This window comes from Tamandua tetradactyla, chromosome 15, assembly GCF_023851605.1.
Source record: "Tamandua tetradactyla isolate mTamTet1 chromosome 15, mTamTet1.pri, whole genome shotgun sequence".
Taxonomy (NCBI): Eukaryota; Metazoa; Chordata; class Mammalia; order Pilosa; family Myrmecophagidae; genus Tamandua; species Tamandua tetradactyla.
In genome coordinates this window covers 35186907-35203231 of record NC_135341.1, presented here as the reverse complement: position 1 = coordinate 35203231, position 16325 = coordinate 35186907, and the positions used below count along the sequence as shown (strand labels likewise).

Sequence of the window (16325 nt, the reverse complement as noted above, 5' to 3'; positions counted from 1 at the left end):
TTCCACTACATACATAAGCTTCACAAGAACAAGCCTCAAGATCAAGGACTTGGCCCATTGATTTGGGTGTCCCTAATGTTTGACACATCCCTAATTTTTGACATGTGAATACTGTTTTTTTTTTTACTGTGAAGGTTTGCTAGATCGTATCAATTTAGTTTTGAGTTGTGGTCTTATCATGTAGCTAAGAGATCTTGGCAAGTTATTTAATTTTCTTTGGGTCTTCTCAGTATGTTCATTTGTAAAATGGAGATGTTAATAATCACCTCATGAATTTGTTAGGATTAAATGAAATAAGCAGTAAATGCTAGATGTTACTGCTGATACTTAGTGAAGTCTTTTCATCTTCAAATCAATGCTAATTATATGTGCATGTGAGAAATACTGAGAGGAAGACAGTGACAGATATTCTGAGGTTTGCAAAGAAGTGGACAGAGAGAAGAGGGGCTTAAGTAGTACTAATTTTAGGAAATGGAGACCCCAAGTAAGTCTACACTAGAAAATTCTTTAAAGAACATTAGAAACAGTCATTACATTATTGTAATGCCTTGACTACATTCATATGGAATTGGCAGACTGTATTGACCCAGAAAAGTTTTATGAAATAAAAAATGTCATTAATCAGACCTCAAAGTACAGATTATACTAGCTATATAAACCCCATGAGGACAGGGACTCTCTTCATTGCTGTAATTGAGAGCCTATCGTATCGTAAGGTGCTAAATAAATTTTTGTGGAATACATCATTGTGCTATCGCAGTTGTTTTGATTTTTATTTGGTCATTGCATTAGCAGGTATTTACATTTCTGTTCTCCTGGATTGCATTCTTTGTTCCATTTACTTGATTTATAAAGTTCAGAGGGATTAATTCACATTGTAAAATCTCAGTTTATTTTTAAGAAAATAACCCTTAAGATTACTTTCCCTATCAATTATTCATTGTCTGTTGTTTATTATGGAAGCTAATTAAGTTGTTATGAAGCAACTCTAGATTACATGTAGAAATTCTTCATTTTATTTTAAGTGTTTTAATTTCAGAAGGGAAATTAAACTGGCTTCATTGATAGTGGTCTTTGATGGAGCATAATTGAATATGCAATTCAACCTGTCCTTGGAGAAAATTAGGACAAGAAGATGTCAGTTCAGTTGCTCTATGAAAAATTAAGAAAGGGTACTATTAGAAAAACAGACAAAAGTTACCTGAGAAGCAATTTGAAATGGTGTAATGAATTGATGGTTAATAGGAGGGCACTGACTTCATTTGAAACTGCAAGTTTCTAAAACCACTTCCTTGAGAAGAGTATCTTAAAGACCCTTCTTGTCATCTAATCCCTCTGAAAAAATTACAGGGCAGCCAGAATGATCTTAACCTATAAATACATGTGTGATCTTTCTTTATGGAGAACTTTGTTCCCTTAACATTTTTAAATCACTGGTTTTTACTGCTGAACATATGATGGAATAGTTTTTTTTATCGTCTTCATTTTCACATTTTCTTTTGGGTGATTTGACAGTGGTTGACTTCAGTGAAGATTGCATCTATTGTTTTCTTTTACTTTGCAGTCATCATCAGAGATGATGGGATCTTCCAGAGTTTATGGGTTCTGGCTGGCACAGATTAGCTTTCACAGCTCTCTCTTATGCATGGTGTTTAGAGAGGCTTTAGAGAAGCTTTCTGTTATATATCTCTCCAGATCTGAATACAATAATGTGATCTGGAACTATACCTTTCATGAGTAAGGAATTAACCTAAAGTTGCTCTTTCTGTATCATTATATAAAGATATATAATGCTTATGAAGGCAGAAGAACGAAAATGATTTAATTTCCTAAGCCAATCAACACTTAAGAATCTGTTGTGGATCATAGGTGAAAGTGTTTCTACCACTAGGAGTTTTCCATAATTGTAAAGTAAAACGTTGTAGAACTCGTGATTTTTTTCCTTCTCTGAAAATGGGAGAAAGAATTATATAGAGTTTTATTGCTCACTCTCCTGGAAAGTGATAGAAATAACTTTTGTTTTATGAGGTCAGAATAAAAACAGGTATAGTGAGCTATTAGGACACTCAGTCCAAATAATTTTGGACCTTGCATAGCAGTTATTCTCAACTTGCTTCTAATAAGAGGCCATTGTATTAGAATAAATAGCATCCTTATTGTTGTATCAGAAATCATATAATAACTCATGTAACTTTTAAGTTTAGTGTAATTCTTGACTCTCAATTCTGGAAGTAACCCATTTCTGTTATTTTTGACATTTGTTAGACTAAGTTGACGATTCTTTTTCTTAAAGCATAGTCAGTATAGTATGGCCCAAAGTTATTTGCTGATTCTTTTAAAAAATATCTTTACATCAGATAAGAATCTTCCATTGTTAACTTTTTCTTAAGCAGTTTATACACATTTTTCTCAAAAAGGACATGTAAGCACAGATCATGCTAACAGTCTCACACTCTGTTTACAGAAATATTTTCATACACACCCACACCTACACACCATTCAGAAATAGTAATTTTACTAAATGAATTTCAGTGGTCTGAACTACTTATTACCTATTAAAAAAAAAGAAATAAGTTTAGAGGGACTTACACCTTAGGAAGAGGAATTACTCAAGAAGGAGAAATGTATATTTAAAAAAACTGAGTGCTTAATTTTAGTAACTCTGATTCTCCATATTTAAAAATGCTGATTCATGTGTTTATCCTTGCTATTCTAGTGATATGCAGCTTTCGGGGATCTGTCCCGCAAGGCTTGGTCCTAGAAATAGGAGAAACAGTCCAGATTCTGGAGAAATGTGAAGGTGAGTATGGACCTATAAGACAAACAGTTATCATTTCTGATGGTATTGTATTTATTTTTGTGCTAAAAGATGATAAGCAATCATTTGAAAGCCTAATTCATCACATGAAATACTGTTATAAAATCCTTCGTGATCTATGTTCAACAGAAAGTTACAAGCTTTTCTGACCCTAATCTGATTTCAACAATTAATTAATTACTATCAGAAACATGATTTTTACAAATGTTAATTATTTATCTACATTCAAATAGTTAATCTTACAGTCATGTTTAGCTGCATTTAAATATAATTTGTAGTGCTCTGTAATGAACTTTGTAATCAGTTCATTTGCTTGTTCCTGTCTAATTGGCAATGAATATGCTCAAATAAAATTTGGTTTCACTGCTAACAGTTCTGTGACTTGTAGGTATATCTGCCATATTATAGATGCATTCCTGAAAAATATCATGTTCTTCAAAATTGTGCACTAAAATAAACAGGATTTATGGGGAAAATAAAGTTAAGGAGAAATCTTGCAAAATCAGAGCATTGGCAAATGCAAAAGTGGTACCTTAGGAGATAACCTGGGCAGCCTAGGCTACGGACGGGTTCATCAGGGCTAGAAGCTATCTAAGAGGGATATAACATAGTGGAAATGTTGCAGTGTGGGCATGGAGATAACATATACAGAAATGGATTTTTGATCTAGTTGGCTACTGCTAGTACTAGTACAGGCATGAAAGACAAAGAACAAATGAAATTGGACTTAATTAAAATTAAAAATTTTTGTGCATCAAAGAATATTATCAAGAAAGTGAAAAATCAACCTAAAAAATGGGAGAAAAAATTTAGAAATCATAAATCTGAAAAGGGATAAAGAACTCCTACAGCTCAACAACGAAAACATAACCCAGTTACAAAAATGAGCACAAGACTTAGACATTTCTCCAAAGAAGATATACAAGTGGACAAAAAGGACATGAAAAAGATGCTCAACATCCTTAACCATTAGGGAAATGAAAAACAAAACCACAGTAAGATGCAACTTCATACCCACTAGGATGGCTATTGTTAAAAAAAAAAAGGAAAATCAGTATTGGTGAGGATGTGGAGAAATTGGAACCCTCAAACCCTGCTGGTTGGAAAGTAAAATGATGCAGTACGTTGGAAAACAGTTTGGCAGTTCCTCAGAAAGTTAAGCATAGAATTACCACATGATCTGACAATTTTACTTTTAGGTATATAGCCTAAAGAATTGAAAACAGGGACTCAAACAGATACACCAACATTCATAGCACATTATTCACAATAGTCAAAAAGGTGTAACCAACCCAAGTGCCCATTAGTGGATGAATGGATAACAAAATGTGGTATATCCATACACTTTGGATTATGGATTATTATTCAGCCATAAAAGGGATGAAGTCCTAATAACATGCTAGAACTTTGGTGAATCTTGAAAAATATTATGTAAAGTGAAATAACCTTGACATAAAAGAACAAATACTGTATGATTCCATTTATATGAAATATCTTGATTAAGGAAATTGATAGAGACAGTAGATTAGAGGTTACCAGAGCTTGGGGGAAGGGGTATGGAAGCTATTACTTAATGGGTAGAGTGTTTCTGTTTTGGCTGATGAAAAAGTTTTGATAATGGATGGTGGTGATGGTAGCACGACATTATTAATATGCTGAATTATACACTTAAAATGTTTACAGTGGCATATTTTATATTACCTGTTACCACAATAAAAAGTGAATTTAAAATGATGGATACAGGAGAAAGTGCAACCTATTACAATACAAGAACCATAAAAGTTTTTGAGTGTTCTTCTGTGGAAAGGGAGCTCAAGATGCAGCACTAATTTTAAATTTTCTTAAAATAGAATTATAAATCATTACTCCTTCATGGTAAAATTCTTAGGAAAATAAGATTAGTAGGGAATTGCTTTTATCTGATACAGAAAAAAACCTACAGCAAACTTCATACTTAATTGTGAAATATGGAGCTGTCCCACTGAGATCTAAAAATGAGACAAGGATACCTGCTATCACCACTTCTCTTGACTGTATTGAAGATACTATCTAGTGTAGTAAGCTAAGAATAGTGAAGTATATGAGGATAGGAAAAGAAAACTTGAAGCTGTTGTTCATAGATGATCATGATTGTTTATATAGAAAATCCAATGGAATTTATAGAAAAATAATGAGAATAAAGAAGTAAACTTAGCAATCTTGCCTACAAGGTCAATATTTTTGAAATACATTTGTTTTCTATATGTTCGCAATAAAGAATTAGAAAATTAGAGAAAATGCTATTTATAGGAGTATAAAACATGAAATGACTAGAAACAAATCTAATGAAATTTCTATACCCAAACTACGAAATATTATTAATAGAAATTCAGGAGCATCTAAATAAATGGAAGGATATACCATGTTTATGGATTAAAAGCCTTATTCTCATCAGGATGTCAGTACTACCCAACTTGATTGAAAGATTTAATGCAATCCCAATAAAAATCCAGTAGGTTCTTTTTTTTTTTTTTTTTTTTTTTTTTGGTATAAAAGATAATTAACAGGGACTTCTGAGAAGATGGTTGACTAAAGCAGCTTGAGTTTAGCCCTGCTCAATGGAAGAGTTAGAGAAGGGTCAGGAGGGCAACTGAGGCAGCAGATTGGGAGTGTGGGTGACCTGGGAGAGCCTTCTGTACCACACCCAGCAGCCATGGTTGCAGAGGCCAAGAAATTAAGAGGTAGATGGCTGGAGCCTGGTGTGGAGGCGCAGAGCACCGGAGCCCATGGGAGTGCAAGGATGGGTACACGGGACTAGGAAGTAAGCCAGGCCGTGTTCCTTGGGTGTGCTGTCCTCACTGGCACAGCCCTGTGACCAACGACTCATCCCACACCACACGCACCTGAACCCCTCACCTGCTCCCATTCCCTGTGTTCCAGGCATCCCACCCTATGAGTCCCCAGTGCATGTACCTGCCCCACCCTCCCCATCCCAAGTGCAGCCCAACCCAGCTCTCCTACACCCCTCCCAAGCACTACCTCCCTCTCTCTGTTCCCTGCAGGCTGTTACGAGTGCATAAAGGTGGCGGACACTAACCTCTGTACCTAGGCTACCCCCGCCCCACCCTCCCCCACCCATAGTGTCACACAGCTTCACCCCACCCTCCCTGAGCTCAGCGTATCTGTTTATGGCACTCCCACACCCACGCATGCATACAGGCCCCCAGTCATGTCATTCGGCTCTGGGAGCTGTATGTTACAGCAGTCCTAAAACCGCCTGTGTGCACAACCCTCAGCCTCACTTCCAACTCTGAGAAATTGCCGACCTGCACAGCCTGGCCACATCTGCCCTAAAGCCATGAAGACATAACGCTGACCTGCTGCCACAGCTCTACGCATGCACACAAAGGGCCTCATGCCTTAGACCAACACACACCAGGGTTACATCCCCCAGACCAGTGCACCTGCACAGCTACATCTTCCCTGGCCACTGGGTGCCCACTTTCACAAGCACCAGTGTAACATCCCCAACCTGTGCCCATACCTGCCCTGAAACAAATCACCGTACTGAGTGCTCCACTCCATGCCCTGCCCCTGCTGTACAACCATCCCGCAAACACAAGGCTTTAGATTACTGAAAGAAATTGAACTCCAAAGTAAATCAGTCAAGATATCAACATGGGACAAAGACAGCAGAAGATCACTAAACATATCACAATGCAGACAGTTATAGCCCTGTCTAATGACCAAATTGAAATACCTGAGGAGACACAGATGTTGGAACAACAAATCAAAGATGTTCATACACCTCTACTGAATAAAATAAGCAGGATAGCAAATGACATAAAGGAGATCAAGAAGACAGCAGAAGAGTGCAAAGAGGAATTTGAAAGAATAAATAGAAAAATAGCAGAAATCACAGAGATTAAAGACTCTATAGACCAAATAAAAAACATACTAGAGGCACACAACACCAGATTTGAAAAGACAGAAGAAAGAACAAGTGGTATAGAGGACAGGATAATTGACTTTGAAGACTCAGAATAGCAAATGGCAAAAAAGATGGAAAAAATTCAATGGAAACTCAGGAAGATGATAGACAAAACAAAGCGCACACATACAAGAATCATTGGTGTCCCAGAAGAAGAAGAGAGGAGTAAAGGGCTAGGAAGAATACTTGCGGATGTAATGGGGGAAAACTTCCCAACCTCATAAAGGACATAAATACACAAGTAAAAGAAACCCAAAGAACACCAAACAGACTAAATCCAAGTAGGCCTTCCCCAAGGCATATACTAGTCAGTCTATCAAATGTTGAAGAGAAGTAGAAAATCCTGAAAGTGGTAAGAGAAAACAATCTATTACATAAAATGGAAATCAGACTGAGTGCAGACTACTCAGCTAAGACCCTGGAGGAGAGAAGGCAGTGGTATGATACATTCAGGAACCTGAAAGAGAAAGATACATTCAAGAACCTGAAAGACAAAGACTTCTAGCCAAGAATTCTGTACCCAGCCAAATTGTCCTTTAAAATTGAGGGAGAGATTAAAGCTTTCACAGGAAAGAAGTCCTGAGAGAATTTGTCAACAAGAGACCGGCCCTACAAGAAATACTAAAAGGAGTTCTGCCAGCTGAAAAACAAAACAAAACAAAACAAAACAAAAAAAACAGGAGAGGGAGGTCTGGAAGAGGGCACAGAGTCGAAGAGTACTACTAAGGGTAATTTAAAGAATACAAAGAGAAAGAGGGGAAAGAATATATAGATCTGACAAATAAAATAAAAAAGATAAGATGGTGGAATCAAGAAACGCCTTTTCAGTAATAACTTTGAATGTTAACAGGCTAAACTTACCAATTAAAAGATACAGATTGGCAGAATGGATTAAGAAATATAATCCAGCTATATGCTACTTAAATATCTTAGACACAAGGATACAAATAGATTGAAAGTGAAAGGATGGAAAAAAGATATACCATGCAAGTTGTAACCAAAAGAAAGCCGGAGTAGCTGTACTAATATTGGACAAAATAGACTTTAAATGTAAAGACATCATAAGAGACAAAGAAGGACACTGTATATTAATTAAAGGGTCAGTTCACCAAGAAGATATATAACAATCATAAATGTTTATATTCCCAGTCAGGGAACTCGAAAGTACGTGAGACAGAAATCCCTGCAAAACTGAAGGGAGCGATAAATGTTTCAACAATAATAGTAGGAAAATTCAGTACACCACTGTCCTCTATAGATAGAAAAACCAAATAGAAGATCAACAAGGAAATAGAGAGGTTAAATAACTTGAAAAATGAATTGGGTCAAAGGAGAAATTGCTAGAGAAATCAGCAGCTATATGGAGATGAATGAAAATGAGAAGACAGCTTATCAGAACTTATGGGATGCGGCAGAGGCTGTACTGAGAGAAAAGTGTATTGCCTTAAATGCTTATATTGAAAAACAAGAAACAGCAAAAATCGAGGACTTAACAGCAAACCTGGGGGAACTTGAGAAAGAACAGAAAACTAACCCCAAAGCAAATAAGAGAAGAGAAATAACTAATCTTTTAGCAGAGATAAATGAATGGGAGAACAAAAGAACAATAGAAAGAATCAATAAAAGCAAAGATGGTTCTTTGAGAAAATCAGTAAAATTGATGGACCACTAGCAAGACTGACAAAGAAAAAAAGAGAGAGGATGCAAATAAAATCAGGAATGAGAAGGGTTGAATTACCACAGACCCTGAAGAATAAAAGAAATCATAAGAGAATACTATGAACAATTATATGCCAACAAAGTAGACAACTTAGATGGAATGGACAAATTCCTGGAGAGACACAAACAAGCTACACTGACTCAGGAAGAGATAGAAGATCTGAACAAACCAATCACAAATAAAGAGATTCGAATTAATCATCAAAAATCTTACTACCAAGAAAGACCAGGGCCAGATCGTTTCACAGGGGAATTTTATCAAACATTCCAGAGAGAACTAACACCAATCCTGCTCAGACTTTTCCCAAAAAATGAGGAAAAAGGAACTCTACGTAACTCATTTTATGAAGGTAATGTTACTTTAATACCAAAACTGGTTTAAGATGCTAATAGAAAGAAAACTACAGGCCAATCTCCCTAATGAGCATAGGTACAAAAATTCTCAATAAAATATTAGCAAATCGAATCCAACAACATGTTAAAAGAATTTTATATCGTGACCAAGTGGGGTTTATACCAGGAATGCAAGGATTGTCAACACAAGAAAATCAATTAATGTAATACCGTACATTAACAAATCAAAAGGGAAAAATCACATGATCATCTTGATTGATGCTGAAAAAGCATTTGACAAAAGTCAGCATTGTACTCAATGGAGAGAGACTGAAAACCTTCCCTCTAAGATCAGGTACAAGACAAGGATGCCCACTGTAACCACTGTTATTCAGCATTGTGCTTGAAGTTCTAGCTAGATCAGTCAGGCAGGACAAAGAAATAAAAGGCATCCTAATTGAAAGGAAGACGTAAAACTCTCATTATTTGCAGATATGATATTATACTTGGAAGATCCTGAGAACTCTACAGCAAAGTTACTTGAGCTAATAAACAAATTCAGCAAGGTGGCAGCATATAAAATTAATGTACAAAAATCAGTAACATTTCTATACCCAAGCAATGAGCTAGCTGGGGAGTCAGTTAAGGAAAGAATTCCATTCAAAATAGCAGCTAAAAGAATCAAATACTTAGGAATGAAGTTAACTAGGGACTTGTACACAGAAAACTACATAACATTGCTCAAAGAAATGAAAGGCGATCTAAATAGATGGAAAGACATTGCGTGCTCATGGATAGGAAGGCTAAATGTAGTTAAGATGTCGGTTCTCCCCAAATTGATCTACAGATTCAACAGAGTACTAATAAAATTCCAACAACCTACTTTGAAGATGCGGAAACGCTAACTACCAAATTCATCTGAATAGCTAAAAGCGTCCTAAAAAAGAATGACCAAGTGGGAGAGTTAACACTCCCTGACTTTAAAACCTATTATAAAGCCATAGTGGTCAAAACAGCATGGTACTGGCACAAAAAACAGAAGCATTGACCAATGAAATCGAATTGAGAGTGCAGAAATAGACCACCAAATCTATGATCAACTGATTTTTGACAAGGCCCCCAAATCATCTGAACTGGGTCAAAATAATAATTGGGCATGGCAGAACTGGATATCAATAGCCAAGAGAATGAAAGAGGACCCCTACTTACACCCAACACAAAAATTAACCCAAAGTGGATCAAACACCTGTATATAAGACCTAGCACCGTAAAGCTTCTAGAAGAAAATGTAGGGAAGCATCTTCAAGACCTAGTAATAATAGGTAGCTTCCTAAACTTTATACCCAAAGCACAAACAACAAAAGAAAAAAATAGACAAATGGGAACTCCTCAAAATCAAATTCTTCTGCACCTCAAAAGACTTTGTCAAAAAGGTGATGAGGCAGTCAACTCAATGGGAGAAAATATTTGGAAATCACAAATCAGACAAAGGTTTGATTTCCTGTGTATACAAAGAAATCATACAATTCAACAACAAAAGAACAAACAATCCAATTATAAAATGGGCTAAAGATGCGAATATGCATTTTTCTGAAGAGAAAATACAGATGGCTGAAAAGCACATGAAGAGATGCTCATTTTCACTGGCTATAAGAGAAATGCAAATCAAGACTGCAATGAGATACCACCACACACCTGTAAGAATGTCTGCTATTAAATAATCAAGAAACTATAAATGTTGGTGAGAATGTGGAGAAATTGGGGCACTTGTGCACTGCTGGTGGGAATGTATAATGGTGCAGCCACTATGGAAGACAGTTTGGCAGTTCCTTAGAAAACTAAATATTAGACTGCCCTATGACCTAGCAATAGCACTACTTGGTATAAACCCAGAAGAGCTGAAAGCAATGACATAAATAGGCATTTGCACACCAATCTTCATAACAACATTATTCACAATTACCAGAAGATGGAAAGAAACCAAATGCCCATCAACAGTTGAGTGGATAACAAATGTGGTATATACATACGATGGAATATTATACAGCAGTAAGACAAAATGATATCCTGAAGCACAAGACAAGATGGAAGAGCCTTGAGGACATAATGCTGAGTGAAATTAGCCAGACACAAAAGGACAAATACTGTATGATTCCACTTTTATGACCATGATAAAGGTATAACCAGAGACTTATAATACAGGATACAGGGGACTCAGAGATGCATAGAAGCTAGAGATGGGTGAACCATTAGCTAATGAGGTTGAACTCCAAATGTAAGACAATAGATAGGAGTGAAGGTGATTCTTTAGTTGGTCTAGAAGTAATTTTAACACATGTAAGATGAATAAGATTGAAAGGGGTTATATAGTCCTACATGCCCCACTGACTCACACTAGAAATACAAACTCTTGTAAAAATTACTTCAAAGATATGATTCTTGTATAAAGAGTGTTTAAGTCAATGTATAGTGGGAAAACTGCTATTGCATGCTATAAGCCATGTTCAAAAGGAAACCATCAGCATTACCACAGCAACAGCAGAGGTAAATAATGGGGTGAGGGTGAAGAGTTAAGAGGAGGTTTAGATCTCCTGTTTGGTGAGGGTGTGCTTATTGGTTTTCTGTCTCTTGGAGACAATGAAATTATCTAAAATTGAGAATGTTGATGGACTGTGGACTTTGGGCCCTCTACGTGATGCCTGATGAATGCAGGTGGCTGAAAGATGCACTGACAGAGAAGTAGAATGGTGAACAATGGTGTATACTTATGAATGAAGGCTGTGCAGCTACAAAAAGGAACAATGTCGTAAGGCATGCAACGATGCGAATGAACATGTGGGATGTATGGTGAGACAAAATAAGCCAGAAACAAAAAAATGACAATGGTATGGTCACCTTTAGAAAAAGCTTATAAGAAAACAGCGGCCTAGATTGAAAGCTTTTAGAGCAGACACATTATGTCTGGAGTGGTGACTATTATTTCTGGATTTTAGAGGCTGTTTTTTATATATAACCTGATATTTAGAGATAAAATGAAGCTGAACAGGTTGGGGTTAAAGTAATTCAGAACATAGGGGTAAGGAAGACAGTGTCTTTATTTTATTACCACACATATTCTTCGAGACCAATGGAAGAAAGGTTTATTTGATCTGGAACTGGAATTTTCTGTATTGCACAATCTAATTCAACCTATCTGTATAACTCATTTGAGCAACTGAAACACAGAGAGCTCAGAATGAGAAAGAGGTCCTTTAATTCTGTATAGATTATTGTAATGCCTGGAAACATCCTAGCATATATTAACCAGATAATCAAAAAGTATTGGTAAAGTCCCCTGAGGAAGGAGAGAAAGACTATGAAACTATTAAACCTTACTATCAGGGAACCCCCTGATACTGTGTCAAACTTTAGGGATACCCAAATCAATACGCCATGCCCTCGATCATGAGGCTTACTCTTGTGAAGTGTATGTACTTAGTATAGAAGCTTAGACTATCTATAGATATGCCTAAGAGTTACTTCAGGAGGACCTCTGTTGTTGCTGAAATGTTGCCTCAGTCTCTCTAAGCCCAATTCTGCAAGTGAAATCATTGCCCTTCCCATTACTTGGGACATGACATCCAGGGGTGAAAGTCTCCCTGGCGACGTGGGAGATGACTCCCAGGGGTGAATGCCTACCTGGCACCATGGGATCAACAATCACATCCTGACCAAATGGGGGAAAAGAAGTGTAATAAAGTATCAGTGACAGAGAGAGTTCAGATAGAGTCTAGAAGCTACTCTGGAGGTTGCTCTTACACGAGCTTCAGGTAGACCTTGCTACCTATTATAACCTGCTTAGGACCATCCAACCAATCCTAAAGAACACCTAGGGCAATTTATAAGATTTCACAAGGGTTCCAGGGACTAGAGTCACTTGCCAGAAACCTACACCCTCCAGATGGGTCCCTGGTCCAGATAAGTCCTGAAACTTACCTCCAGAACATCAGATAGTTCCATCTCTCTACCCCATATCAGTGACAGACCCTTCTAATATAAAAAATTTGAAATTGCCATAGCCCAAACAACCCCAAAGAGAGGTATGGAAAGATTAAAGTTGATGGTGGAATTATACATAGAAGATAGGACTTAACAAATGAATACAAATACTAAATCATTAAATTGATATCTTTTAGTCTCCAGTATTTTAGGGCAGCTAGAAGTAAAAACCTAAAATTGTGAAATTGTAACCCATGTCAAAGTCTGAAATATGTTCTACAGCTAATTGTGGTGCTGTGCTGTTCACAAAAAAAAGAAGGAAAAAAAAGTCGACTGTGATGATAAAAAAATATATAAGCCCTCTAGCCTCCTATATTATGGAGCAGCTAGAAGGAAAAATATGAGAGGATCATATGGTAGCTCATGTCAAACTTTGTGATCTATCCTGTAACCAGTTTTTGAAGAGTGCTTTGAAAACTGTTGCTTTTTTATTTCTTTGCATTGTATATATGTTATACTATACAATAAAAAAGTTTTTAAAAAAGTTAATTAGCAGATTCTAAAATTATATGAAATTGCAAACGGTTATCAAGTACCACGATACTCTCGAAGAAGATAGCAAAACTAGAGGAGTTATGCTATCAGATATTAAGATTTATTATAAATTTAAGTCATTGTGGTTTTGGAGTGGAGACAGACTAGTAAAACAGAACAAAGTTCAGAGACAGTCCATTACATATATTGTTCACTGATTTATGAGAACAGTGAAATTGTAGTAGGGAATTGATGGCTTTTTCAATATGTGATTTTGAATCAATTGGAATTAGAAATGATGGCCTGTTCATTTCTAATGAAATTCCAGTACTGGTTCAATATTGAAAGGAATGAATCTGGGTTCCTATCTCACAGAATATATCCCAGACTAAATTTTAGAAGGATGTTAGATCTAACTCTGAAATGGAAAGCACTAATGCATCTTGAAGAATGTATAGTATACTATTTCTCTTCACCTTGGATTAGGCAAAGATCTCTTGTAAGGATGCAAAAGCTACTTGCAATTAAGGAAAAGGTTGATAAGTTTTACTTTATTAAAATGAAGAACTTCTGTTACTCAAAAGTTGTAATTAAGGAGAGTGAAAAGGAAAGCTACAGAGGGAGAGAGCTGACAAAGGACTTGTATTCAGAGAATTTAAAGAACTATATGAATGTGTGGTAGTTAGATTCAGTTGTCAACTTGGCCAGGTGAGCGTACCTAGTTCTGTTGCTGCGGACATGAGCTAATGGTAGGTGAACCTCATCTGTTGCTGATTTACATCTGCAGTCAGCTAGGAGGCGTGCCTGCTGCAGTGAAGGACGTTTGACTTAATTGGCTGATGCTTAAATGAGAGACCTCAACATAGCACAGCCCAAGCAGCTCAGCATTCCTCATCTCAGCACTTGCAACTCAGCCCAGGCCTTTGGAGGTGCAGAAAGAAGTCACCCCGGGGAAAATTGTCAGAACGCAGAGGCCTGGAGAGAAGGCCAGCAGAAACCATCCTGTGCCTTCCCACGTAAGAAAGAACCTCAGTGAAAAGTTAGCTGCCTTTCCTCTGAAGAACTAACAAAATAAATCCCCTTTTATTAAAAGCCAGTCCGCTCTGGTGTGTTGCATTCCGGCAGCTAGCAAACTAGAACAGAATAAAAAATAAAAAGATCTAATAGAGAAATGGGCAAAAGGTTTGAATAGGGTCCTTACAAACCAGGTATCTTAATGACTGTTTTATATTGAAGAGCTTAATCAGGGAATTGTACGTTAAAACCACAGTCAGATAACATCACACAGCCACTAGAATGACTAAAATTTAAACACTGGTAATAATACTATGTTCTGATGACAATGTGGAACAACTGATAATCCCTTATGCTGTTGATATGAGGCAAATGTAATAGCCATTTTGGTAAACTATTTGGCAAGATCTACTAAAGCTAAATATGCATCTACCTTATGATCCAGGAATTCTACCGGTAGTTATTAACCCAGAAGTGTATATCTGTCTACCCAAATACATGCTTAAAACATTAATAGCAGCTTACTCATAATAACCCTAGACTGGACAAAAGCAAAGTGTTTATCAACAGTACTTTGGGTAAATAAATTGTAGTATATTCATATAAAAGAATGCAATACAGAAAGGGAAATGTTACTACATACATTAATGCAGATTGATATCAAAAAAAGCCAGATAGAAGAATTTATACTATTATGCTTCCATTTATATAAGAGAACCAGATAAAACTAATAGAAGGTGCTATTTTTCAGAATAATGATTATGTTTTTAGGGGGGAGTGTTAGTGATGGGGAGAAACATTGGGTATTTTTTGGGATGCTGGTGAATTTATTTGGGTGGTGAACATACAGGTGTGTATACTCTTAAGATGTATTTAGCTGAACACTTAATTTGTACACTTTATATGTGTTACAAATCAATAAAAATAAAATAAGAAATTAAAGAATAATAAAAATGTAAAGATGCAATAACATGGATGAACCTAAAAATATTATGTTGCACAAAATAGATATAAAAGCATACTTTCTATATGATTCTATTTATATGCAGTTCAAGAACAAGCAATACTAAAAATCTATGGCTATAGAAATCACAACCATGATTGTCTCTGGAAGATTTACTGGAAAGGGGAATGAGGGAACTTCCAGGGTGTCTGAAAAGTTCTTGGTCTTGATAAAGTGTTCATTATGTGGGTGATATATTTGCCAGAGCTCATAGAACTATGTTTAAGATCTGTGCATTTCACTTTATGTAAATTATATTTCAATAAAATAGGTTAATATTTAAAAAATATGAAAAATCAAGTCACAGTTTAGAAGAAGTTCTTTGTTTTGTTTGCTTTTTTTTCAGTGATTTAACTGACAAAAGATAAACAACCAGAATATAAAAGAGCTCTTACAGACTACTAATAGGAATGGAGAACAAGTGGATACAAAAGTAACAAAATGTGATTAGGGACTTCATAGAAGTAGAATCTTAGTTAAGAAATAACAGGTTAAGCCAGAATGAGCAATTTCACAGCCATTAGATTGAGAAGACTAAAATGTCTTACATATATATCCGGATGTTGGCATAGATATGTTTCAGCAGGAATGCTTATATAGTTCTTGTATCTGGTGAAGTTAAATGTGCATATCCTATGACCTGGCACTTTCATACATAAGTGTGTACCTTAGGGAAGTCTTCTTGAAATGATCCTCAACACACTGATTAGGGGCTCACTACCAGCATTAATAAAAAGAATAGAGCAAAAAATGTCAGAATATATTGCTGTGTCAGTCAGGATCCATTCAGGAGAGGGAAACCACACCAATAATTTGAATAGAGAATCTTTAATATAAATAATTAAGTAGTGAAAGATGGTTAACTAGTGAAAGGAGTAAAAAGACAATGAAAAGGGAAATGTAGAAATTAGGCTATTACCGCTAGGTCTGAGGAAGAGTAGACAAGGCAGTTACTA

At 36.3% G+C, this 16325-nt stretch overlaps 1 protein-coding gene across 6 annotated transcripts in view; it reads left to right on the top strand.

Moving 5' to 3' along the window:
* Positions 1-16325, top strand: part of DOCK3 (dedicator of cytokinesis 3) — a 719821-nt gene that overhangs the window by 195968 nt on the left and 507528 nt on the right. For all 6 annotated transcript variants that reach the window (XM_077129171.1, XM_077129169.1, XM_077129173.1 and 3 more), the window contains exon 2: positions 2717-2800. In XM_077129171.1, the coding sequence (XP_076985286.1) occupies positions 2717-2800 (84 nt within the window). The remainder of the gene's footprint in view (positions 1-2716; positions 2801-16325) is intronic.